The sequence below is a fragment of the Zonotrichia albicollis genome, chromosome 1 (assembly GCF_047830755.1).
Source record: "Zonotrichia albicollis isolate bZonAlb1 chromosome 1, bZonAlb1.hap1, whole genome shotgun sequence".
Lineage (NCBI taxonomy): Eukaryota > Metazoa > Chordata > Aves > Passeriformes > Passerellidae > Zonotrichia > Zonotrichia albicollis.
Genome location: NC_133819.1, coordinates 50,254,637 through 50,279,757, shown reverse-complemented (window position 1 = coordinate 50,279,757; position 25,121 = coordinate 50,254,637). Strand labels below are relative to the sequence as shown.

General features: G+C 41.6%; 1 protein-coding gene across 1 annotated transcript in view; it reads left to right on the top strand.

Moving 5' to 3' along the window:
- The window catches only part of CNTNAP2 (contactin associated protein 2), a 1,022,680-nt gene that overhangs the window by 982,841 nt on the left and 14,718 nt on the right, over nt 1–25,121 (top strand). Inside the window, exon 22 of the mRNA XM_005485915.4 lies at nt 23,438–23,668. Within this exon, the coding sequence (XP_005485972.2) occupies nt 23,438–23,668 (231 nt within the window). The remainder of the gene's footprint in view (nt 1–23,437; nt 23,669–25,121) is intronic.

Here is a 25,121-nt window from a genome sequence, read left to right as displayed (position 1 = left end):
CCATGACAGTAATTCAGTTTTAAAGTTCTGATAAGTGCATGAAAAGAAAGCTCAAACTCAGATCTCTTATTTGTATATATTGAAAGTACACTGGACCTGTATTGTAAAGCTACTGGCCTAGCAAGGAGCCAGAAATTATAAAAGCCATACAATGAACTCATGGTAATTTGCAAATGTTTTACTTTGCTTATGAAGGACCAAGTTATTTCTTATAGTTAGATGGTGCCAGGAAATTCTGCTAGACATGGTAATCATATTTATTTCCCAAAATAAAGTGTGAACTCTGTAAGAGTGCCCAAGTGCATGGCTCACTCTAATCAATTGCGGACCATGTGTTCAAAAGGACATTGGTTAAAGAGGCAGTTTAAGTAACATGTGTAAAACCTGGCTTTAGCATTTCTATTCATAACCTTTGCAGTCAAGAATTAACTCCAGTGGCAGTCTACCTTTTGGGGAGAAAAGGAATAATCTTGCTCCCAAATAATGCAAAAACTCAACCAGCTGCCCTAGGGCTGTACTCATTTGGGACCTTCACCGAAGACTATGTGCAATAAAAGCACTATCAATACAGTGACCACCAGGCTGCCAGTCCCCCCTGAGCGGAAGAATTGAAACTTTGGCAGAAATAACCAAGTGGAATGAATGCCATGAGAACTGCAAAGTGAAATATACACAAAAGGCCTTCCCAGTCCTTTTGCTGGCACTAAGGACCTCCCTTCAGGAGGACAAAAGAATCACCTCCTTCACTTGTGGCCTTGTCCTTCAACAACCAAATAGGTTTTATGCTTCTAGTGTTCTTTTCCTAACATGCAGAGGAAGAGCAGGTGTTTCAACAGGAGTGACACAAACTCTTTCTGCAATTGTTCCATAACTATTTGCATTTACCTGAGAGGGAATAGAAGCACACTCCCCCCCCTCTTGCAAACACAGAAAACTGCTGTTTTCACAGCCTCTGTGCCTGTTGTACCTCGGTCATTTTGCCAACCTTCTTGTCCAGGTGTTTACTCTTGAAATAATAAAAGGAGACTCCTGAGTTTTCCCTGTTTGCTGAGCTTTAAGTTACAGTTTCTTCACTAACACACATAATCAGGTGAGATGTATCTTTCATGTTGATGCCTGGCTTAATCTCTACAATTTAAAGCCAGGTTGGAGAGCAGGCTTGGAAGGGAGCTCGTATGCACATTTTCCTTGTCCAGCTCCAGATTTTAGTGATGAAGTTTTAAAAATGTGAAACAAAGTACTGGAAAGCCTCCAGTTAAAATGTCTTAGCTAAATCCTTTTAAGTATTATTTAGAATGCCCACATGCTGTAGGTCAGAAAGCTTTTTCCATACTTTTTTCTGTACTATGAATTATGCCTTATCTGCTACCAAAACTGTCCTCAGTGTGCCAAGAGCAATATAGTTTGGCCACATGTATCAGTGTTCTCACATTCACCCCCTCGTCCACAAAATTAGCCTTCAACCTACAGTTCTTGTTTTTGGAACAAGCATGTGCTCAAAAATAAAAAAATCTGTGACAATTTGCTCAAGATTTCCATGAGATTATAGCTTCCAAAAGGAGCCTGCCTGAATCTGAGTTTATTATTTAAGATCAGCTCTCTTAACATGAACACAATTGTCATTGTAAGATTGTATTTGCAAAGAGGATTTACTGCTGGTCCAACACCAGTGCTTAAAAAGATTGCTGAGTTCTTTTTTTTAATGTATTAAACAATTACTGGAGGCATATGCTTCATATAATGCAGGGAGATTTTTCCTTAAAGATGATTTCCAATGCATTTTGTGTCTCATTTCCCAGACTATGTCTCCACATAATAGCAAGATATCTTGTGTTACTCAATTATTACAGGGTCCTGGAGTAAAAATGCTTGATGGTTCGTGGTTATGCAGACCTCAGAAAATATGTTTCCCAGAAAAGGCTAAAACATGGGAGCACAAGGATACCCTAGAAGCTTAAGAGCCTTTTGGGAGAGCTTCAACCAGCTTGCAATAAACTTTGAATAAGTCTTGTTACAATATTGAAAATTACTTTTTGAGATCAGATAGCAGAGTAGTAAAGGTATTCATCTCTATAAATGTCCAAAGATTGCTCCTGATTTGTCAGGCAACAGCTGGCTGACATTTCCAGCTCAGTATCCTATTATATAACTTGGTGTTTTAACTTAATGAGCCAAGGTAAAGCATCACTGTCTGTTTTCATTCAGGGAAATGGAATAAGATAATGTTTCTGTTTTTTCTTTGTCACAATAGAGAATGTCTTAGGTTTAAGTCTCAACTGTGGTATTGCTATGTTAACCCAGATTAATTGGGTTATCCATGTAGCTTTTTTTTGATCAATTTTTACAGATTTTCTTTTTTTTTTCTAAATTTCCGTACCCATAACAACAAAAAACAATGGCAATCTTCTTGGGGATTCAGTCAGTTGGGGTTTTTTATTAAATAATAGTAAATTTGCTAGGTGAACGTTCTTATACCAAATTAGAGGAGATTCATTGAAGTGACTTGTCTTCCTCAAACTGATCATTCAGCACTTAAAAAAGGCAATTCCTGTTCTAGCAGGCAGATGGCACTGACTGTGTTTGGTACTGGATGGGGCCAGAGGGGAAAATTGCCTCTGAAGAACACCTTTAAAGTGAAGCCAGGGGGCCTTTGCCCTTTGGCATCAGCTGAATTTGGGTGTCTCAAGGAGTGTGTTTGCAGAGCTTTTCTGCAAGGCTGGTGGGGCTGTAGTGCTCCAAGCATTCCTCTGCAGGTGTTTTCCATCATGTTTTCATAAACAGCTGGGGCACCTTCCCTCATGCATGGCACATGGAATAATAGAGAATTTGCACACATTTTCTTCAACTCCAGCCAAGCAAGCAACAAAGGCTGGTAATGCGCTAGCCAGAGACAGGCACTGATATTCCAGTAACGTGAAATAGGTGCCAAAAATAATACTGAAAGCAAGGTTGTGTTGCTCACATTCAAATGCTTGATGGAAAAGCTGAACATGCTTCTGGAACTGCAACACAACACCAGGTGATTACAGGGTACTCATAATTTAATAATGACGGGACCATTTAGCAAAATGACTAAGGACTTGTGGTGAGTCCCAAAAATAATTCCACTCCCTTCAATTAGGGCAGCCAACAGTTTAAATATAGGAAGTCAGAGGGAACCAAGCTAAATAGGATCACCAAACTCTAAGGCTTGTACTGAAGCACAACAGAACTGTTCAAATTGGAACAGGAAGCATAATTTACTTCCCTGAGTTGCTTCTTCCAACAATTAGTCTGCTACATTTTCAAAAAACTGCAGTTATTTCCATAATGTGTTTGGCTTTTGCTGACAGATGCTGATTTTTTGCTATGCCTTTCTTGGCTTAGTTAAAGAGCTCTTTGTACTTTCTTAGGTACCTTCTGAGTCTCTTAGCTTGTTATTTAGTGGACTTCCTTCCACTGAACACATCCTTTATTGATATTGTGGATTCTAAGTTAATTAATTCAACATGCCATGAAAACACATGCACTTTTCTAAAATAGACTTATATAGCTTGATGAAACTTATACTCAAAATCTGAAATTTGAAATTCATTGAAAGAAACATTTTTAGCTGATAATTTATTTGAAGATTTCCTGTGTTCACTTAATTCTTTTATTTGTTGCTTACAGATTTCTACAATGTTTCTTCTACTGCTTTTATGAAAAGTGATATTAGGCTTATTATCTGTATGAATTTTTAGCCCATTTTCAGTTTTTCTGGAAGGACCTAAAGAATCTTTCAGTCTTCTGTAACTTCTCCAGTGCTTAAAAATCTGTGAAATGCTGTAGGAAGAGTAATCTCTTCAATGCCCCTGCCATGGACAGGGACATCTTCCACTAGACAAGGTTACTCAAACCCCCATTCAGCCTGGTTCTAAACACTTCCAGAGGTGAGGCATCCTCAACTTCTCTGTCAACCTGTCCCAGGAGGCCTCACCACCCTCATAGCAAAGAATTTCTTTCTATTACTTAATCAAAACCTACTGTCTTTCAGTTTGAAGCCATTTCCCCTCATCCTGTCAGCATATGATCTTGTAAAAAGTCTTTCGCCATCTTTCTTGTGGGAGGCCACAATTAGGTGACCCCAAAACCTTCTCTTTTCCAGGCTGAACAAACCCATTTCCCTCAGCCCTTCCTTGTATGAGAGGTGTTCCACCACACTCATCATCCTAGTGGCCTCCTCTGGACTCACTCCAGCAGGTCCATGCTGGGACCCCAGAGCTGATGCAGCCCTGCAGGTGGGCTCTCACCAGACAGGAGCAGAGGGGCAGAATCCCCTCCCTCTCCCCTCTGCCCACGCTGCTTTGGAGGCAGCCCAGGGCACTTTTGTGTCTCTGGGCTGTGAGTGCCCATGGCTGGGTCATGTCCAGCCTCTCATCCAGCAGCACCCCCAGGGCCTTCTCCCCAGGGCTGCTCTCCATCTGTCCATCCCCCGGCCTGTGCTGGTACTGGGGTTGCCCCAACCCAGGCACAGCACCTTGCCCTGGTCTGGTTGAACCTCATGGAACTCCTAAGGGCACCCTTCTTGAGCTAGTCCAGGTTCCTCTGGATGCCATCCCATCCTTCAGGTGTGTGAACTGCACTAAGCTTGGTGTCATCTGCAAATCTGCTGAAGAGACACTGGATACATTCATTTAGCCATTAAATATTTAGCTAAATAGCATCTTCAATACTGGTCCCAATACTGATCCTTAGTGTGTGGTTTTGATTTTACTTGGCAGTTTTTTTCTGATTGAAAGGAATTGTCACATCTTCACATAAAACAAACATAAAGTGTGGAACCTTGTTCTTTGAGATACAACCTGCTCTTTAACAACCACTTCCATCCACAGAGCTCTTACTGCTGTTCATTATTTCCCTCAGCTATGACCAGATAGCCTTTTTAAAGCACATACATCACATATTGAACATAATCAGGTTATGATTGTTGGTCCCTAGGCAACCACCATCTTCCAGGCCAGTGATTAAATCCTCTTTTCTCATCATAATGAAGTCCAAACTAATTACCTTATGTCATAGTCAGTAAAATTTTTAGGGAAAAAAAATTCAATAATCTAATGATGCTCTACTACTGGCTGTGTGAGATCCCAGCACAAGCATTCCAAATTGAAGTTTCTAGGAAATGAGAATGAGGGCATTTTTTTTTTCATACACACCAGACATGCCCATCACCCCCTTTTCATTAACTTCATTAGCAAACATGTTGGGACACCTACATTTAAGATCATGCTGGTTTAGGTTATTCACCAACAGCAATCCACCAGTGATGTGTTTCTTCCCTACCAAGCTGTCCTCAGCATTCTGTAATTAACCTTCCTGTCAAGCAAATTGTCTCTCAAGAATGTAATTATAAGTGAGAAATTTCCATTCCCGTTGTTTATATCTCAGATTCTGAGCTTATTAATACAGGCAATTAAAAACTGATTCTGCCAGGCTCTTCCTTGGCTAAAGGTGGAATAAATACCCTGCACTGAATTCTGTCCCTCTGCAGCTAAACTGCTTCTAGTACTTGGGCCAGCTCATTTCAGTGTAGTCTGAACATCTCTAAATTGCAGACTGCCATGCTGAGAATCCCTTCAGCTCACTGCTGAGTTGGGAGTGCCTTCACTACCTATGGCTGAACTACTGCTCACACAAATTGCATATTGTCTCTGCTAGAATTATTACAAATGACCATTCACCAGTTAGAGATTCCTCATTTACTGGTTTAATTTTCCCTTACGAAAATTAGCAGGTTTGTGCATTACTTGTGGGGGACTGAGGGAGCTCTCAGAATTTTCTGTGAGAAATACTAAAACAGAGCAAGACATTGTGTGCCTGTGCAGAACAGGATCCAGTTTTATTACATCAAACCTGGCTTGGTTCAGAACAACCATAATAATGGACCTCAGTAAAATGGTGCTGACAGCTGGTTTACAGGTCTCAGACTGCACTCTCCAAAGAAATACATAGATTGCACGTACAGCCAATGCCAGTTCTGTTCAATAAAGCCCTCCATTTTTCTACATTATCATTTAATAAATCCAAATAGGAAAAAGCCCCTCTGTCAAGCTGCTGCTATTTTCTCTGAGAGTTTCTACTTAAGAACTGAGCATCATGGAATTTCAAATATATGGTCATTTAGTGAGGAAAGTGCATGTGCTGGTGTTAATGAAATGCTATGGCAAACACTGCTCAAGACACATCCTTACTGACACAGCACAAGTAAGAGGGGAAGGGAATAGATCATACTGAAGAGTCCTTTTACAAAACACTTATGAATTATAATTCACACTCAAAACTGTGCTTTAAATGAGTGTTCCACTTTTAACCCACATGAAAAGATAGAACAAAAAAAAACCCACCAAGGATATGTAAGCACAGTACTGTATCTCTGGAAATACAGAAAGGAGCAACATCTGGGTTTTTTCTGGAATATATCTAAAAATACTCTGTCTAAACTATTTCAGAGACTTTGGCTGTTTCTCAAGCAATAAGTAATGAATGATTCAGCCATAGCTTTGTGAAAGTTTTGATGTTCTGGACAATATAGAAATGTCCAGGACAGGAACAAGATATTGAAATTGAAGTTGTGAGTTAAATTGATGTGACTAACTGTGATACCATGCTAGTTGAATAATGACTTTAGATGAGGTCCTGCTGAAGGTTCTTTTACCTTTTGTTTTACTTCTGGACCGACAACTTGTACAACTTGTAATCCAAGACTCTGGTCCTACATTTCCTCCATCCTGGTTCCTCCAAGGTCAATTATTCCCTTTTCTGATTAAGAGCCTATTTATGGTTAAGTGCTAATTTTTTTTTGCTTTACTCACTCACTTCTAGCTCCTCACAGGGGAGAATGCTGAGCAGGCCCCATTTGCCCTGTGGCCAGTGCATTTTGTTGGCTGCAGTGATGCTTTTGGCCTGAGTCAGTGCTGGCAGCCTCCTTCCCTTCAAGCTATGCAGCATCTGCCTCCACACTGGGGCTCACAGACGAGAGCAACAGACAGCAGTGGCCAAGCCCAGCCATTCCAAGTGAGCTGTAGCCTGAATTGTTGTTGTCTCTTCAGAGTTTATGCCAATCCCAAAGGCTTCTTCTGCTTTTCTCCCTCCCTCCCTCCAAGGACCCTCTCTCCAATGGGTAGCATGAGTGATGGAGCAGGGATGGAGATAGGAAGGTGGTGGTGCATCTGGGAGAGGAGAGGAGGGAGCAAGGGGCACTTGTGAGACCAAGTGGAGAGAAGGAAGAGGAGGTTTCATAATGTCTGTGCTGATAGCTGGATAATAGGTGGCATCAAAATCTCTGCATTAGATGGTATCTGTATTTGATAGGGATAGATGAGTAATAGGTGGTCTCATAATCTTTTTGTCAATAGAAGGATTTTTGACCCCTTCTTCTTCTAGTGGCCTGTACGCAGGATGCTTAGTCTCCCTTCTGTCATCCGAAAAGGGAGCAAGAGCAGAATCTCACTCTTCCACGTGCATAAATTAAAAGCAAATACATTTTTTACCGTGTACCATTCAAAACTTATCAAAACAATGACCTTCAGCCACATTTTCCCTATTTAACACCACCAGCTCTTGACGGCGAGCAGCACCTTGTAGCGGCGCGGGCGCTCGGAGCCCCGGGACCCCGCGGCGCCCCCGCCCACTCGCTCCCCCCGTGGCTCCATTCCGTGTGTTCCCGCCCGCAGCGCTGGGCCGGGAGCCGCGCTGGGCTCCGCTCCGCGCTCCGCGTTCCGCCACAGCCGCAGCCACAGCGCCGTGAGGGGCCGGGGCCGGGCCCGCTCCCTCAGCTCCGGCCGGACCGCGGAGCGCCCGCGGGCAGCGCCGGCCACAGCGCAGCTCCCGCGGCGGGCAGGGCGGGACGCTCGTCCTGCGGGGAGGGGACACCCGTGTGAGGGGCTGGAGCCCGCTCGCAGCCGCACGGGCGGCGGGAGGGACGCGGTGCCGCGGCAGCGTGTGCCGGGAGCCGGGATCGGGCTTCGGAGCAGGTGAGCGCCCCTCTGGCGCCGGAACAAAGCTGGGAGGCGGAGCCCCGGTGCCCGAATGGGGTTTGGGCATTCCCGACCTTGTCCTGCCTGGGGTTCCGCCGAACCGGGGGCTGGGGGAGGAGAGAGGGGCAGCTCGAAGGGACGAAGGGACGAAGAAGGGCGGTCTGATGTAGATCGGCTCTGGCGCTGGTGCTGCGATCCACCTGTAAGTTTTTTCTTATTTTTTATACGATGTGGTTGTAAAAGAAGCAAGTTAATAAGCAGTCCTGTGTTAGACATGTCTGCTGTCTGATCCAGCCGATGCGACACGAAGTGTTTAATCGTGTACGACATTGAAGAAAATTAGGCAAATGACAGTATTTTATCAGTATAGCATCTTGAACTTAATGTCTTATTTTAATGCTTTTGTCTGCTAGAGCAAGCATAACAAGATCCTAGAATTCCAGTCTTTTTATATTCATTTTTATTGCAGCTTGATCAAAGGTTTACCTATCCCTCTAAAGAAATCAATTATATTTGGGATGTGAAACACCCAGAGCCCTGCTTATCTATTTAGGTGGGAGCACATGCTATAGCTGCTAACAAAGCCATTATACTGCAAATGGCATTGTGTCCTCAGATACTACTCCAGCACATCATTCCGTGCTTGCATGCAATGCAACAGTAATGATAAAGCGTATTGATAGTGCACAGTTTGGTTTAGCCCACCCAGAAGTATTCAGTTTACACCATCTGATGAGATGCAAAGATAATCACTGAGTTATTCCGTGCATGTTGTCTCCTCAGGTTTGTCCATCATCACCCAGCTCTGTCTTTTTGTCAAAATGCAAAATGTCTGTTATCATTACCTGATGAATGAGACTCTGGATGAGCAGATCATAGAAATTGAAAAAGCTGTGTACACTGAGCATGCCTGGCATGTAACATTCTGGATGTGATTTCAAAAGCAATAAAGGTCCAGTTTAATTATATATATTCCTTACTGTTTCTCATGGAGTGAAATTTGATGGCTGGCATCAAACTGCACCTTTTTTCTCTGATATCCAGTGTATTTATTGAATAAGGAAGCATTTTTGGTTTCCAGATCATTGTCTAATGCTTTTACATTTGATTCTTTATGAAATCATAATTTCCACTGCCTAAAGGTGGAGAGGGTCTTATGCTGAGCTTTGACACTCTTAACTGAAGTTCATTAAGGTTTCTTTTAAGCCAAAGATTGAGAGCTCTCTTTCTAGTTAATGTAGTTGGTCCACCCAGATTTTGATGCAGGACAGTCCCATATTGGTGGAGGTGTGCAGTGGTTTTCTCAACCACAAGAGATTGAGCCCCTCAGTTGCCTTTGCCAGGCTGCAGGAGGTTGTTTGTCCCAGAGTGAGTAGTTCAGCTCCGGCACTCACTGCTGAGAAGGTCAGCAGTGTTAATGGTTTCTGAAAAGATATGGCACGCTCATGGGAGACAGTTCTGGTAGCTAAATGCAAGAGGCAAGATGCAACCTTCATCGGAGAGAGGTTTAAAGCCCATGTTTATGGGAAGCTGAAAAGGTGCTCTGGGAGAGGATCGTTTTACATGCCCCATGCTGTTCTGCTACTTGTGAATCAGCTAATATCAGTCACTTTTCATTTCTGAGGGAGAACAATTAACTAGATAAGTCATTGATCTATTTAATGTGGCTGTTAATTTTTTATGATAATTTGTGCATCAAATAGTAATACTTTGCAGAAGTGAATTTATTACACATAAGCGTGTTCTGGCAGAGGAAATACAAAAGTGCATTTTATACTTGTAACAAAGAAAAGAAGCACATAATAGAGATTGTTCAAATATAAATTGTTCAGCTTCAAATGTGAGGCATACAATACTGGGAAAAAACCCAACTATAAAAGAAATTGCTTCTAAGAAATTAAATTAATTCTTTTTCCCTTCTTTTTTTTTGCTACAGTATTTTTTTACTACAGTATATTTGAATTGTTAAAATGGCTTTCAGTACTACAGCTAGGTTGGTGTTGTCTGTACAAAAACATGGATATTTTGATCTGAGAAAAATTAAATAGCTAATAAAGAAGTAAAGCAAACAGAACGAAAATGTTGTCAGGAAAAACTACCTACTAAGTTATAGCATTGTTATCCTTGCTGTCATTCTGCTTTTCATTTGCTTGCTACTTTCAGGCTTTTGGTAACTGAATTAAAATTGCCACTACTTCAAAACATCTTTACTTATTCATGATGTGGCAGTATGTATATCTTCTGAAAAATGTCAGTTCCAGAAAAAACTTCTATTTATATATTATGTTGGATTGAAATCCAACATCACAGGTGCAATAGCAATGGATTTCTTCAAAATTAAATTTAAAAAATATGTGAAACTGTTGAAGAAGTTTTATCTTTGTGATACTAAGATCCCTAAAAGTGGTTTCTTAACAAATTCCAGATACTTTACCTTTCTAATTATTAAAATGAAAAAAACCTCAACTTTTTATGAATATAAAGATTAATATGAGGCATAAATGATATACAAATAAAAACAATATCCTACTGAAAAATTATTTTCTAATTTTAGTTGCATACCATGGATCTTTAAATCTTCTTATTCTAGCATTTTTACCATCTCCAAGTGAGACCAAGATGAGCAAGGGGGGAGTGAGGCAAGAGAGGGAATTTCAGCCTGCCCACTGATGACACTGCACTTTTACTAAGATATTTGAGGCTAGTGATATAGAGTGAAAAGTATATTATGAGGTCATTTTCAGGTAGTCATCGGAGAATACCCATTAAAATGCAAAGTAATGGAAGACTGAAATTACCTGATTTTAATAGAGTTGTAACAAAAGCACTGTATAACTAAATGCACTGGACCTTGGCCAAGACACATTACGTTTGACTACAGGCTGCAAAGACTTATTTGATTATTTATTTACTTTCTGGCCTGAAAAGAATTTTCTGTGTTGTGTTGCAGCCAGAGACATACAAGCTCCCTAAGACATACAAGCACATTTAGACAAATGATATTAATAAAGCTATGCATATTTCTTTTGCATAGTAATGCAAAATGTATGTGTTTTATAGCCTTCTCTAAGAGTTATGAAGGATGCTGTCAAGGTTATTTATCATGAGCATAAATTAGAATGGGCTTATAAATCCTACTGAAGTACAGGGTAGCAGCTAATTCTGAGGATATTCTGTCTGTAATCACAACCCTTTTTTTTCCTAGTGCTATCTATGATGACAAAATTTAGTTATTTTGTCCGTCATTTAAATTTGTTATTTGTATTTTTTACAGAAATTTTGTCTGTATATTTTTTCTCCTCCCCCATCATCCACTTCCTCTCACTCTGCCTAGTGCCTGCCTAAAAAAAAGGTGATGAAACTTCTTAATTCTTTGTTGTGGGTGAAACACCTGGTGGTGGCTCTTCTGCTGCCCTCGACCCATGATCTGATTGCTCTTGCTTCATGTCTAAAGGATAGAGGATGGGGTAGAAAAAGAAAGTTGTTCTAGAAGCAAACTGTTGTACTTCTTACACAGTTTTGCCTTGAAAATTGCTGATTTCTGCTGCTTGGTGGCTTAACCCATGTGTGCTGAGCACTTTGCTTCTCAATCAAAAGACTTCCATCAGCTCTTAGGAGGGCTTTTAGCCAAGGTATGTGGTGCAGCCCGTGTGAACAATATAAGTGTTCTGTTCTGTCAGCTCAGGTCATCATCTGGGTGAATGGCCTTTCTTCTTAACTCTCCCTGCATTTGGAACTCCTCCTTTGAACAAGAGCCTTTTTCCTCTGGTGCCCAAGGAGAATGATCAGTGCTCTAGAGGAGAAAAGAATGCTACAGAAATGTATGAAATTACTCTATTAGCTCCCACCACTGGTTATAAAGCGTAATGTACAGAGAGGTGACTCCACACACAAAAACAGTGGGAATTTTAGTCCCATTGGCACAGTTGATTGTTTGCTCCCACTGAGATTCTGGACCCAGCTGAATGCCTCGCAGCAGCCATTCATGAGTGGGAACATGTGGTGGTGTTTGCAGGGGTCCCAGGACAAGAGAAGAGAAGAGAATGTTGCCTCTATGTTTCAGAAGGCTGATTTATTATTTTATGATATATATTATAATAAAAGAAAATTATATATTAAAACTATACTAAGAGAATAGAAGAAAGGATTTCATCAGAAGGCTAGCAAGGAATAGAAAGGAATGATAACAAAATCTTGTGACTGACCGGAGAGTCCGAGACAGCTGGACTGTGATTGGCCATTAATTATAAACAACCACGTGATACCAATCAAAGATGCACCTGTTGCATTCCACAGCAGCAGATAATTATTGTTTTTCTTTTCCTCTGAGGCTTCTCAGGAGAAAAATCCTGGCAAAAGGATTTTTCAGAAAATATCATGGTGACAGGAACATATGAAAGCTTCTGCCAAATTCGACTTTGATCTGATATCTGCATGCTGGGTATAGTTCATTGGCAACAAAGGATCTCTAGAAAGTTAGTATTTCTTCTCTTTTGCTCTGATTCTGCATTGTTTTATTACCCTTGGAAGAATTTTTTTTCTATCTATGTAAATGTGCCATACAATCTTTTGTCTCCATTAGTCACCTTTCCAAAGTCATGAGAAGTTTGAGGTGTGTTTAAAAGAGAAAACTATTTCATTTTATTTTCAATTTTAAAAGCAATGCCCCTACCTTTTTTTACTTAGGCCTCAAAACACCTTGAGACTCAAGATCTCAACTACAGAGTTGGTGGAATTTCTGTGTTCTATAAAGAGGGAGAGACAGAGTTTGGCATGAATATCTGAAGTGGCTCAATCAAGGTCATACAGCAAGTCAGTAGCAAAATGTGGAAAAATTACTTGTTTCCTTGGAAAAAGAATGTTTAGTTTTACTCTTGGCCTTGCATTTGTGGCATTTATAATGCAATTGCTAAGAACCCTGCAGTATCAGTTAATTCCCTTTTTGTTAAAAGCAGTGTGAATTTCTTAATAATAACTGTTGCTGGCTAACACATGACATTTTAAAATGGAAGATTTCAGGAAATCGTACATCCAGTATAAAATCTTGAAACATTCAATAATTATATCAGTACAAAAGAGCAGGAAAAAAACCATCCTGTTTGGTCTCAAACCCCTTGCATTTGTGGCAATGTGAAAACAGGCTGCTGTCAAATAATATCTCCATTTCACAGCATTCTTCACAGTTCCTTTTTTGACAGAGGAGCTGCAGTCCAGCACTAGTCTTTATTATTCCTGCAATAATGGGACTCTGATAGAAGTGTATTTCATGTCAGTGATTTACTGTCTCTATTACAGCATGACCCGAAAGCCATAACTCCTCTGCCAGGGACTGGGGTTTGGAAGTGTTCCAGGGCTGCAGCACAGCTTCCAGGCCAGCTCAGATTCTCTAATCCTGTGTATTTTTCATGCAGTCCCCTGATTTTTAGCTTGTGGAAAAAGTGTCAGAAATGTTTCATAAAGGAATGGCCTTTGTTTGGGCAATTCTAATAAAATTGCTGGTGCAACTAAAATGTGCACTGGGCTGTTACAGTCTTCATAAGTAATTTTCCTCTTGCTTGTACTGTAGGTGGAAAGGCCATTTCTTGAATGTCAGCCAGCACCATGAAAGCGCCATGAATATGCTCTGCAACACTGTTGCTTGGCACTGCTGGGTTAATGTTAAATCCCTCTGTTTCTGGCACAGTGCTTCACAGACCATAAATAACATCTCTGTGTGTCAGTGCATGGTCAGTGGGGTTGCCGGTCTTGATATAAAGCATCTAAACAAAATTATTCCATGCAAGCTATAACATCTTATGGAAGGAAATCAGAAGGGTTACAACAAGTGAAATAAATTTACAGAGCAAAATTTAAAATAGCCACAGAAGGATTATGTCACAGGATAAGGCCACACTGTGAGGGAAACCTTAAGGCTCTGAAATGCAATCAGGTGTAGACATATCTGGAGGCCTCTGACTTTGGGGTCTGATCACAGTTGCAGGGTGAAGGGGGCAGATGACATGAGCCAGAAGAGGGAGTGACAGGATGGCTTTCCCAACACATTGTGGGCTGGAGACCACCTGCAGCTTTACTGTATTAACTTGATGGGAAGGGGACAGGTGGGGAGGCACCTGGGTATCACCTGGCCCTTGCAGACCTGTGGACTAAAAGAAGTCTGTCTGCTGCTCAGGATTTTAATTTTTGCATAAGGAGCACTTGGTTGCCATTTACAGTTGGGTCTTGTGAAGCTCAGATGCCCATTTTCAGGGGCTGCTCACCCTTTTGTGCCCCCAGCATCCCCTGAGCATGTTCTCCATAAATGAGCATCCTGTTCCACTGGTACGAGTGTCCAGAAAGCAACATGCACTAGTTCGTTTTTGAGTAATGAACAAAATAGAGTTCCTATTTTTTGTTTTATGCTTAGTTTGTGCCACTTACTGAAATTTACTTCAGAGGCTGAAATTAAAAGCCAGGGATGTTTGAGGGCCATGAAGAGTCTTTACAGTAGCTCAGTTCAGTCCCCATACATCTTGAGGTTTGACATTTAGTACAGCTCATTAAATGTAGTTCTGAGAGTTTAGCTTCTCTGCTTTGTACAGGGAGTATTTAGCATCTCTAAAATCACACATTGTCTACACAGTTAAATGGTATACGCATGTTTTTGGGTTTTTTTTATATAGAAATTGCTGCTCTTAGGACAGAGGAGATATAAACAGCCAGATAGCAAATGGATGATTGATATATGGTCTCCTTGAGCCAGGTCTCATAAACTTTTGGAGATCTGTATCACACCCAAGATAGCTCAGCTACCTTAGAAGGCATAAAATCAGCAGGATGGCTTCTGTGGTAGTGTTGGAAACAGAAAAGTTTTAATAAAAGGCAAAATAACAAAACTCTTTACAGAGAAAAACCTAGCCAGGTGTGCTGTGGTGTGTTCTTAAGTTCGTTAGTTTGCTCCCCCCATTTTCTGTATTACTTCCTGCTGCTACCCTGCCAGTTAGGTTGCTATGGAAATGAAACTGCTCCTCCCTTGGTTTCTCTTATAAAGTGAAAGTTGTTTCCTCCTTGGGGTCAGTCAATCACTCCTTTTCTCCTCCCAGGTTTCGAGAATTTTCTTTTCTCGAAAATTTTCTTGGTCCGGCAGACAAAGAAGCAATATCAAGCGAGCCAGTGGTGCCGCGCTGTTCTAAAAATCATGGGCCCCACCTCTACCAAGCGGACCCCTTACGCCCTTCCCAGGGGGGTGTTCTTGATTTGTGGCGATCGAGCGTGGGCAGGCATCCCCTCTTCTGGTCTGATCGGAGGGCCGTGCTCATTTGGCCGGCTGACGCTGTTTACCCCCAACATCACCCAAATTATCAATTGGAAAAGGAATAACATCACATCCGAATTGACCAGATCTAAAAGAGATCTTAAAGATCTTGCTGAGGATTGTGATGATAAAGTTACCCATTGGTCTCATTCTAAATCCGTCGCCTTTACCATTTTATTGCCATGGTTATCGGTGGCGAAATCTCTGGGTGAATTGGGCCGCCTGGAGTGTTAAGTGGTTAAACAAGCCAATTATACTTCAGCCGCGTTATACGACCTCCTTAAAGACGAGGAAATTACAAGGAAGGCAACGCTCCAAAACAGAGCAGCAATAGATTTTCTACTACTGCTCCATCACCATCACTGTGAGGAGTTTGAGGGCCTCTGCTGTCTGAACCTGTCCTCTCAGGCTGAGGACACCAGACACTCCATCAAAAAACTCCAAGACCTCGTCCATCGGGTCAGGCAAGAGACATCAGACTGGCTGGGGGACATATTCAAGGGTTGGGGCCTTAGCGGGTGGGCCAGTTCGGTGTTGGAATCAGTTTGTAAAGTGGTTTTGAGCTTGATTGTATTTTGCATTTTGATCGTACTGATCCGTAGTTTGATCAAAGGACTAATAGCTAAAGCCACCTCAACGACTGTCAATCATGCCGCACTTCCTCTGGAGGAACATTTCGAGCTGAAGGACCTCTCCTCAGAAGCCGGAGGAGATTCAGATGAAGAGGGATCCACGGAGCTGCCTCAAGAACATAAGTGGGCTAGCGAACTCCAGCTTGAAGAAAGCGAAGATTGGCAGGACAAGCTGCAGACACCTTCCTTTTGAGTTGCATAGACTGTCTAAAATTTTAATTTTATTTGATAAGAAACGGGGAGATGCTGTGGTGTGTTCTTAAGTTCGTTAGTTTGCTCCCCCCATTTTCTGTATTACTTCCTGCTGCTACCCTGCCAGTTAGGTTGCTATGGAAATGAAACTGCTCCTCCCTTGGTTTCTCTTATAAAGTGAAAGTTGTTTCCTCCTTGGGGTCAGTCAATCACTCCTTTTCTCCTCCCAGGTTTCGAGAATTTTCTTTTCTCTAGGAGTTATGGTTGGCTGTAGCCCCGGAGCCCCTCCTATAATTTATAACAGTTGGTTACTTTAGTATATCAGTTATGTTCCGTACCTCCAAATATGTATTTCTATTGGATAGCCAAGTTTCCCTGCCTTCTTCCCCCCTTTTCCCTTAAAACCCTCTCCTGCCCCCTGTTCGGGGCCATTTGCTGGGTGTTTCCCCTCCTTGTTGGTTCTTCTGTAATAAACCGACAGTTTACCCCCAGCAAGTGGTCGCCTCCTAATTCGTCTCTCACCGCGCTGCTCCGAGCTAACACCCAGCTCAGCCCAAGGCCAAGACGCCGAGGGGGGCTGCTTTCTGATGCGCAGGGGCCCTGGCCTTCGCCCCTCACCAGATAGCCGGATTCCAGGGCCGTTCACGCCCCCGCGCAAGGTGCAAGAGGTTCTTGCTTCTGGTAAAACACCTCAGAAAAGCAATTAATTCCTTTGTTCTTTTCTTTTTCTAGTAAATTGCTTAGGCAGGACTTTTTGACTCTTTTCCAATTGGCTGTCCTTAAGTTTGAGGTGAAGTCCCCCAGGGCCTGTGAGGTGTCTTTTTACCTAATTGAGGAAAGAAAATTCTGGGCTTTTTTTCCTTTTTAAGGAGACAAAGGATAGTTTTGTCAGTCCGTCAACAGAGGGCACGTTCCTATAGATGATCCCTCTTCTCATTGGAGGATATTCACCAGAAGACCCAGACAATGTGCCAGAATGTAATTTTCCCATTCCCTGGTGTTATCCCTCTTTTGGATGTGCAGTAACTGCTCCTGACATGCACTTTTTAGCCCTGTGGCTTTTGTCTAGCCAAATACGCCACCCCAAATAGGTTCTCATGATGTCTGGGATCCACGCTAATTAATTTTTTCTCTTGGGCTTTTTACACCATGCCAGTTCCCAAGTTTTGGCATGTGCTGCAGTTTCATGTTGCACTGAACGGCTCATGTGGGCTTCAAATAAGTGAAACTCCTTCAGCAATCTCTGTGGACTGTGAATTCCTGAAATCAATAGCTTCCTTTCAGCTATAGAGTTTAAACTGCTTTCTATTGTGTGGAGCCTGACACCACAACAGAGAGATGCTTGAGATGCTGATTGAGCTGCTCTTTGGGCAGCGGGTGACATAACAAGGTATCTTTCTGAGTACAGGGGACAAGGGGGCACGTGGTACTTTATTTCTAGCAGAAAATCTATTGCTAAGGTTGACCCCAAAGCAATTAGTGGTTCATTAAATTGAATTGGTGACTTCACCTGTGCAGTCTATTAAAATATGATACAGTTTAAGTTCAATTTAGTACCGCTAGCGGAAGGGCTGTGGAGATTGATAATGGATTACCTTCTGTCTACCCACTGAGTGGATGCTTGTTCTTAAGTGAAATAGCAGAGCAGCCTGGTAGCTCAGCCAGAAATGCCACCATATGGCAAAGCTGAACTTCTCCCACTGCTGATGTGGCTCCTTGCTTTCCAGAATCATTAAGCTCTCATGTTTCTGAGCGTAAATGGGCACGTGTAAACGAGTTGTTGTCCTAAATCCAAACAGCTAGATTTTTCACCATTTTCAAAACTCAAATGATGTCTTGTTTAAATTGTGTAAAAAGTAGTCTTTTTAGCAAAATGAATTGAAAAGGGCTTTGGTTGTGCTTCTGAGACTTTACTTTGTTTAAAAGGTATCTTCTGTCAAGACCAAAATCACACACAGTGTACAGAGCTTTATTTCTCCCTACCCCTCCATGTGCTACTTTGGGCAGAGCTTTCCCACACCCAACAAAGAAAGAAGAGCTAGATGGCTGTTACATTTACTGATAGCCTTGCTGAACTAGGATATGTACCCTTGCTTTTGCCTTGTTCCTACTTTGAAGGGCTCCATTGGAAAACTCCAAGGGAATTTATAAGAGGATATTTATTTCATACGTTGTAATACGTACTCACAGACTGTACTTCAAGTTCTTTTACATTTCCTTCCTAATGGAACACAATTTACTATAAATAGATGTCTTGGTCTCTGTATGTCAGGAACACTGTTCAAGGTTCAGGATTTATTATAACTTTCTGTATTGATATGCATTTAAGAGCCCATCAAGGAAAAAAAATGCACAGATCAGCTACATAGCAAGAAGATATTGAGCAAAGATACTCAGTACATACATTTAATAAAAACATGTTTTGTAGGTTTACTTCTCTGGTGGCTGGTTCTCTCTCCTCTGTCACTTTCCAAGGTCCATGTGTAACAGTCCAAGGCCATCTTTCCACATGGGACACAGCAGCACTGGTTTGGCACAGTACTGTGCTGGATTGCACAGCTTTGTGCTGCAGAGCTTTGTGTATGTGTGAAACATTCTAGGATCCTCACACAGAGAACTTTACATAAATAGGAAGCTGTTCTTCATCTATGCAAAACCTGCTTAGACCAAAACCTATTTGGTCCCTTGTGGGACCAAACACATCATCTTTGTTTTCTGCTACATCATGCTCTCGGTTTTTTCTTGTCTTTCTAAGTGTTTCTACAAGAATATATAAAAAATAGATGGTAGAACTAAGTGGAGCCAGACCTCTCCAGCAGTGCAGTAACTTCTTGTGCTATTAGAAGCTCTATGGCCCTTTGAGCTTCTCTATAAATCCTTTAATGGGTAAGTATGGAAAGCAGAAAAGGGAGAGAAAGTAGATAAAAACTGTATTTGGTGATGTGTCTGCTTCTGCAAGTAGCTCATCAGATGCGTGCTGACTAGGCCAACATGGGTAATAATCTGATTCAAAGTGTTTATTGGTTTCTTTTGTAATGGTGCCTAGGCAGGAGCCACAATGCTGCAACTACAGGTAATGTAGTAAGGGCAAAAAGGCTTAAAAAACAGGTAACCTCATTACACTGACTCTTATTGCTGTGTGCTACTTACACATTTGTCACTTATGCACTGGTCCGGCCACAATGTCTTCCTCAATATAATTTATTTTTGCTTGTTTTCTTCTAGATTTATAAAATAATCAGTTTCAGCATGTTGGATACTTATTAATGGTGTCTTGTACCACAGATTAGATAAGTTTAGTTGTTTAGAACTGGGTGCACTTAGTGCCAAGGTTGTGGGTTGATCCCCATATGGGCCTTTACTTAAGAGTGGGATTCAGTAATCCTTGTGGGTCTCATCCAACTCAGAATATTCCGTGATTCTGTAAAATATGCTTGAAAATAGATGTTCTTTGCATCTTTTCACCTAGTGGATAAATCACTTCTTAAGTGATAGCACATAATTTCCAAGAGAAAAATAGTATTATGCTCATCACTATATGGCACATTTCCGCCACAACCACGAAAAATAAGTTCTGAAATCAAAATTAACAGCTAAGGATTAAATTCCTGTATCTTTTTGCTGTTAAAGAAATAGCAAAACAGAAATAACAAGTAATTGATGTTGAAGACATCTTTGATGAGTGATAGCACACAAGACATGGTGTGACATCTGTGAGATTCTTGGCACACTGTGTGCACACTATATAGATTTTTTAAATGTTTAATTCATATGGATGGGCAGTTGCATAGTTATTGTGTGAATGCTCAGTGTTAAGGATTTGTACTCCACAATGCATCTGTGCTGGAATGGGTTCACCCAACTGGTCTTGTGTAATTGTGGCCTTCATCTCACATCAGGAGGTTGTGTGGTCAAGGCAGAAAATGGTTAAAACCAGTTGAAGTAAAAAAAGGGCTTATAAGTGACTTTTTTGCAGTGTTTCATTACAGAAATACCTGAGGGAAAGTTGCCAGCAGGAGATTGTTGCATCCAGTCTGAAAGCAATAATATAAATGTTGTTACTGGGTAATGATAATACTGTATGCTGCAATATTTATATGGCTTTCCACCAGCTTATGTGCTGAAAATTGGAATAATGCAAAGTAGGTGCATTGTACATTTCCTTTTTTTAAATAATGTCATTGTAATCATCTTTTGATTTTCTCCCCTCTTTGTTACAGAGAGAAAATTGAATTTTAGTCACGAGAACAAAGACATATTTCATTTTTCAATCACTGCACTCCCCAGAAATGGGTTTATTAGGCTCAAATGCCCAGGGAAACAAAGTGTAATGGCCTAACATCAGAGGGTATCAGTGTGCTGAGCCCCAAGGGACATGCAGGGGCAGGAACAAATTCAGAGTCATGGAAGCTGATCTATACTGTTCTAGCACTGGTGAGATGTGAGCTGGCAGGAAATCTGCACGGGATGATTTTCACAGCCATCACTTGGAATGTGGAATGTTTTAAACTAAAAATGCGCGTCTTTAGCAAAGTGCCTTGTTAGGTTGGGGAGTTTTGTTGTTGTTTTTTTAATTCTTTCAGTATCTTATCCATCACTTATTTATGGAGTTAGAGAAGCGTGGCGCTGAAGTTGTTAAATTAGCAGGGTCATATTCATGGATCTTTGTTCTTGTCAGTCAGGATTTTGTGTGGGAGGCTATTAGCTCCTGCATGAAGTTCCACTGAATAGATAAAATGTGAGTGAAATCACTAAACTGTTAACAACAGTGGTTACGGTGTTTGAATAGTCTTGTAATTGTTTCTTAGATTATAGGGATTATTCAAAAATGCAGCTCTTCGCTGAATATGCCATGAATATTTTATTGAAGTAAGGGAGAGTGAATATTGTGGTCAGGAAGGAACTTTGAGTATGTGGTTTGCAGGTAGCATTCAAATGCATGAACTAGCTTTTGTACAGCTTTTCTACTAATTATGGAAAATTAGCATGGGGTGAGGTTTTATACTTATGATCAAATTTTTGAAGGAGGTGTTGCTAATGGTTTGGTCAAACTACTTTTTCAAAGGAGAGCTGGCTGTGACTAATACAATTATGGTAAGCATTTAAGCTAGTCCTTATCTGAGTCCTGAGGATGTGTCCACTTTGTCAGAGATGATGGTCACTGCTCGCTGCCAGCTCATGAAATGTGTAGTATTAATACAGGCTGGATAAGCACTAGCAGAGAAAAGACATTCTCAAGTGAGAAGGAGCAGGGAGAATGCAGGGACAAGAAAATCCGTCCTGTATAGTGAATTTTATAATGATTTAATGCAAGTAATTTTCAGATTATCCATCTTTGTTGTGTGCCCTTGTGCTAGGTATGAGGGGGACTAAATGTTGCCTGTTTTTCATTCCCACACAATTGCAAAGACAGAAAAGGTAGCTTAGTTCCATGAATACCAAGAAGTTATTTTAGTCGAGCTCTAGATTTGACCCTGTTCCACCAGTTTTCTCACACTACATGTTTGGAGTGTAAACCCCAAAAATAAAACAGTTTGTCTGGTTTGTAGCCTTGGAACTCCATGTATGTATCCCTGATGCCAAGCCCTCAGTATGCTTAGGAATATAGCACTGACATATATATCATGCTAGCTTTTAAGGGTACTGAACAGCTCATACCTCATATAATTGTTCCTGATTTGGTTAGAACAGAATACAGACATTTCCAAAAGATTAGTAATGCATTTTCTAATAATTTTAGTTAGGTTTTTTTTTTTTTTTTGGTAGCAAAATTCAAACCCAGATGTAGTTTGGTTCCCAGTTTAACCCCAAACTCTTAAAATAAAGCCCTTTCCCACTTCCTCTTCACACCTCTCAGCAGCTTTTCCTTCCCACCTCTGTCTTCCTTCCTTTATTTTTTATGAGACAATCTTGTAATTTACAGGCATTTTTTTCTACAAAAAACCAAAACTTTCAACACTTTTCTTTGTTCCTATCTGTAAAGGTTGCCTTTGAATAACATGGTGCTTTGAATAACGTGGTGCTGCTCCTTCTTTTCTGGCCCCTCTGTCCCTCTACTTCTTTGCTCAGTGTAGTATGACTTTTTCCAGTGACTTCAAGGGCCAGTCATTAACCCAGCAACCAAGGGAAAAGTGGCTGGAAGTGTCCTGGTGCCTCTGGAGCAATAATCTCTCATACAGCGCAAATATGATGCTTCCATGTGTCCTTTTCATTCACTCCATGCTACCACAGAAAAAAGGAATCCAAATTCCCCACTGTTGTGTAAATATTATATTAGACACTGCAGTGAGGCTTTGAAATGTTAATACCCCTCTAATGCAGACAGCTGACAGAGGGGGACAGTTTTGATTTGGTTGTGACTCAGGCTGTTCCAGCAGATCCCGGCAGAATTCAAACAGCTGGAGGCAGATGCCAGTTTCCTGGGTAGTAAAGGCCCTTTACATGATTTTGGGGTCATCTTAGCTGGTGTTTAAGAAGGGAGAAAGCTACCTGGGGGGCAACTTTGAGACACAACAGCTGATTTAGCGAGTGGTGGCAGAGCCCTCTGTTCAGCTCATGGGTACCAGCTGATCTGTCAGCCCGCAGCAGTAAAGTGACTGGCAGCAGGGTCTCAGCTCCCTCAGCCTTCAGCAGGGCTGGGTGAGGTCCCACCCCCTCTCAGCACTGCAGGAGAAGAAAGGAAGGAGACTGGAGATGGATGGTTTTCCACCTCAGGCCACAGGGACACGGAACATAGTGGTGAAGGGAAGCTTGGCTCCCTGGCAAAGGAATGCTTGGCTCCTAGGAGAAGGGACCCAGGAGGTCCCTTCACCTTTGGTCTCCTGCTGAAGGAATACTTGGACTTCTCATGAGGAGACAGGAGAGGGACAGGAGTGACCACAAGTGGTCCCGGCCCCCCCAGGAGAACCACGAGGGCAATAGGCCAGGGCTAAGGAAGGGGCATCTCTCACAGCCGTGGCTTCAGCTGGCAGGAGACACCCTGGCCGAGACTGTCCTGCTGCCTTCTGCCTTCTCTTCCAATACTCTTCTCAGAATTTTTTCCTGGCCTTTTGTTCTTTGATGACTCCTTCACTGACTCCTTCATGCCAGCCTTTCATTTTAATGATAGCATAGCAGTGAAACCGAGTCATGTTAAGGCCTGAAGGTTTCCAGCTTTAATCTGTAATGAAATGTAAAGAAACCCGTCAGGGTCTGACACAATCTCAGTCTCCTTCAGAGAGGGACTTGGGAACTGAGCTCTGGGAATCAATGTGTTCAGACCAATTGTGCTTTCCCAAGCAATGAATCGTTTTGATTAATATTTTTCCCCCTTCAATTTCCCGTAGAAATTGGGAAGATTGACCAAGATATATATAAATACAACACCCCAGGATTCACTGGCTGCCTATCAAGAGTCCAGTTCAACCAGATTGCTCCACTCAAAGCAGCTCTGAGACCTACCAACGCCTCCTCCCACGTCCACATCCAAGGAGAACTGGTGGAATCCAACTGCGGAGCGTCTCCCCTCACCATCCCACCAATGTCGGCCGCCACCGACCCCTGGCACTTAGACTCAGGTAAGGTGGCATTCATGTCACATCACTCAGTGGAGCAGTTCTGAGAAGAAACCTGTCTGCCTTCCTCTATAAAGAAAAGTAAAAATGAGAGCTAAGTGATTGATAGGTGACTCTAGGGCTGTAATCAAGGTAGGAAATGCAAAATTGGAATGACAGAGATTTGCTACTGCTTTTAAATGCAGTTGCAGAGGAGACTTTTTTTTTTCTTTCTTTTATTCTTCTTTTTTTTTTAACATTCTACTTTATTTTTCTTTTCTGTAATTCTTAGGCTATTTAAATGTAGCATTTTGACCTAACTGATGCAATAGCACTTTCTCTGTAGTCAGCAAAAAGCTTCAAGTACATATAAATAAAGTACAATAACATTTCTTATGCTGTGTTCCTAATAAGTGAGTATATTGCAGTCAGCTTCATACCAAAAAAAAAAAAAAGCAAATCTAATTTTAAGCATAAATGCATTTATGTAAAGTGCTGATTTTGTTTTCTGAAATGTCTACTTTCCGTAGGCCGTGTTTAATAGAAAATCCCATTAGTCATGGTGGCGCTCATCTTGTGCTGAAAATGCTGGAAGCCAAAACAATTTGCGGATCCCAGCAATCTCACCCTGCTTTGTGACTGACAGGCCCTGAAAATATACATTGTGGCTAACTTTAGAGGATTTTTTCTCTCTTTTGCTTCTTGAGTATCAGTTTACCTTTAGATTTATAGGATCAGGCATACATTGATGCCTCCCTTGCATTTTGTCCCCATTCTGCTTTCAATTGTAAAACGTAAATTAGAAGCTTTCCCGGCAAATTTGTTGTTTGAAGTGGTATAAAATTAAAATGCTAGAGGAAAAACTCGATTTTGATAATGATTAGTCTTTGAGTTTGGGGATGCATCCATATGCCAGGTTTTAAATGAGAGCAGGCAGGTATATATGTCTTTCTCAGAAGTACGTGTCAAAGTCGTACCTTTGAGGTTTGGTTTTTTGTGGGTGTTTGGTTGGTTGGTTTGGTTTGTGGTTGTTGTTTAGGGGTTTTTTCCTTGCAGTGTCAAGGAATTCCTTGCAGCATTTCCTTTCATCTCTTCTTCAGCAGAGAAGTAGGGCAGTTGTTTCTAAGGAGAGGCAGAGCTCCTTGTAGATCTGAGGATCCCACACATTAATACAAGCAGTATCATTCTTTAAAACCTGTCATTCCCTGCTGGCTGCCATGCCAAGCCATTGTAAGATTTCAGTGTGACTCTTCCCCACTTAAAACATGCACTTTTCTACCTGAATTTTTTTCATCATAAATTAGTAGTCCCTTTTTTCTCTGGAATTATTCAGCCTGTTTGTACCTGAAGGTTGTGGTCTGTACTCCTCTTTCTAAACAAACACATTTTCTGAAGGATTCCCCACTGGCTCATGTCTTTAGAAAATGTGCCATGAACTCCTTGAGGATGTGCTGCTGTTGTCAATCATGGGCATCTT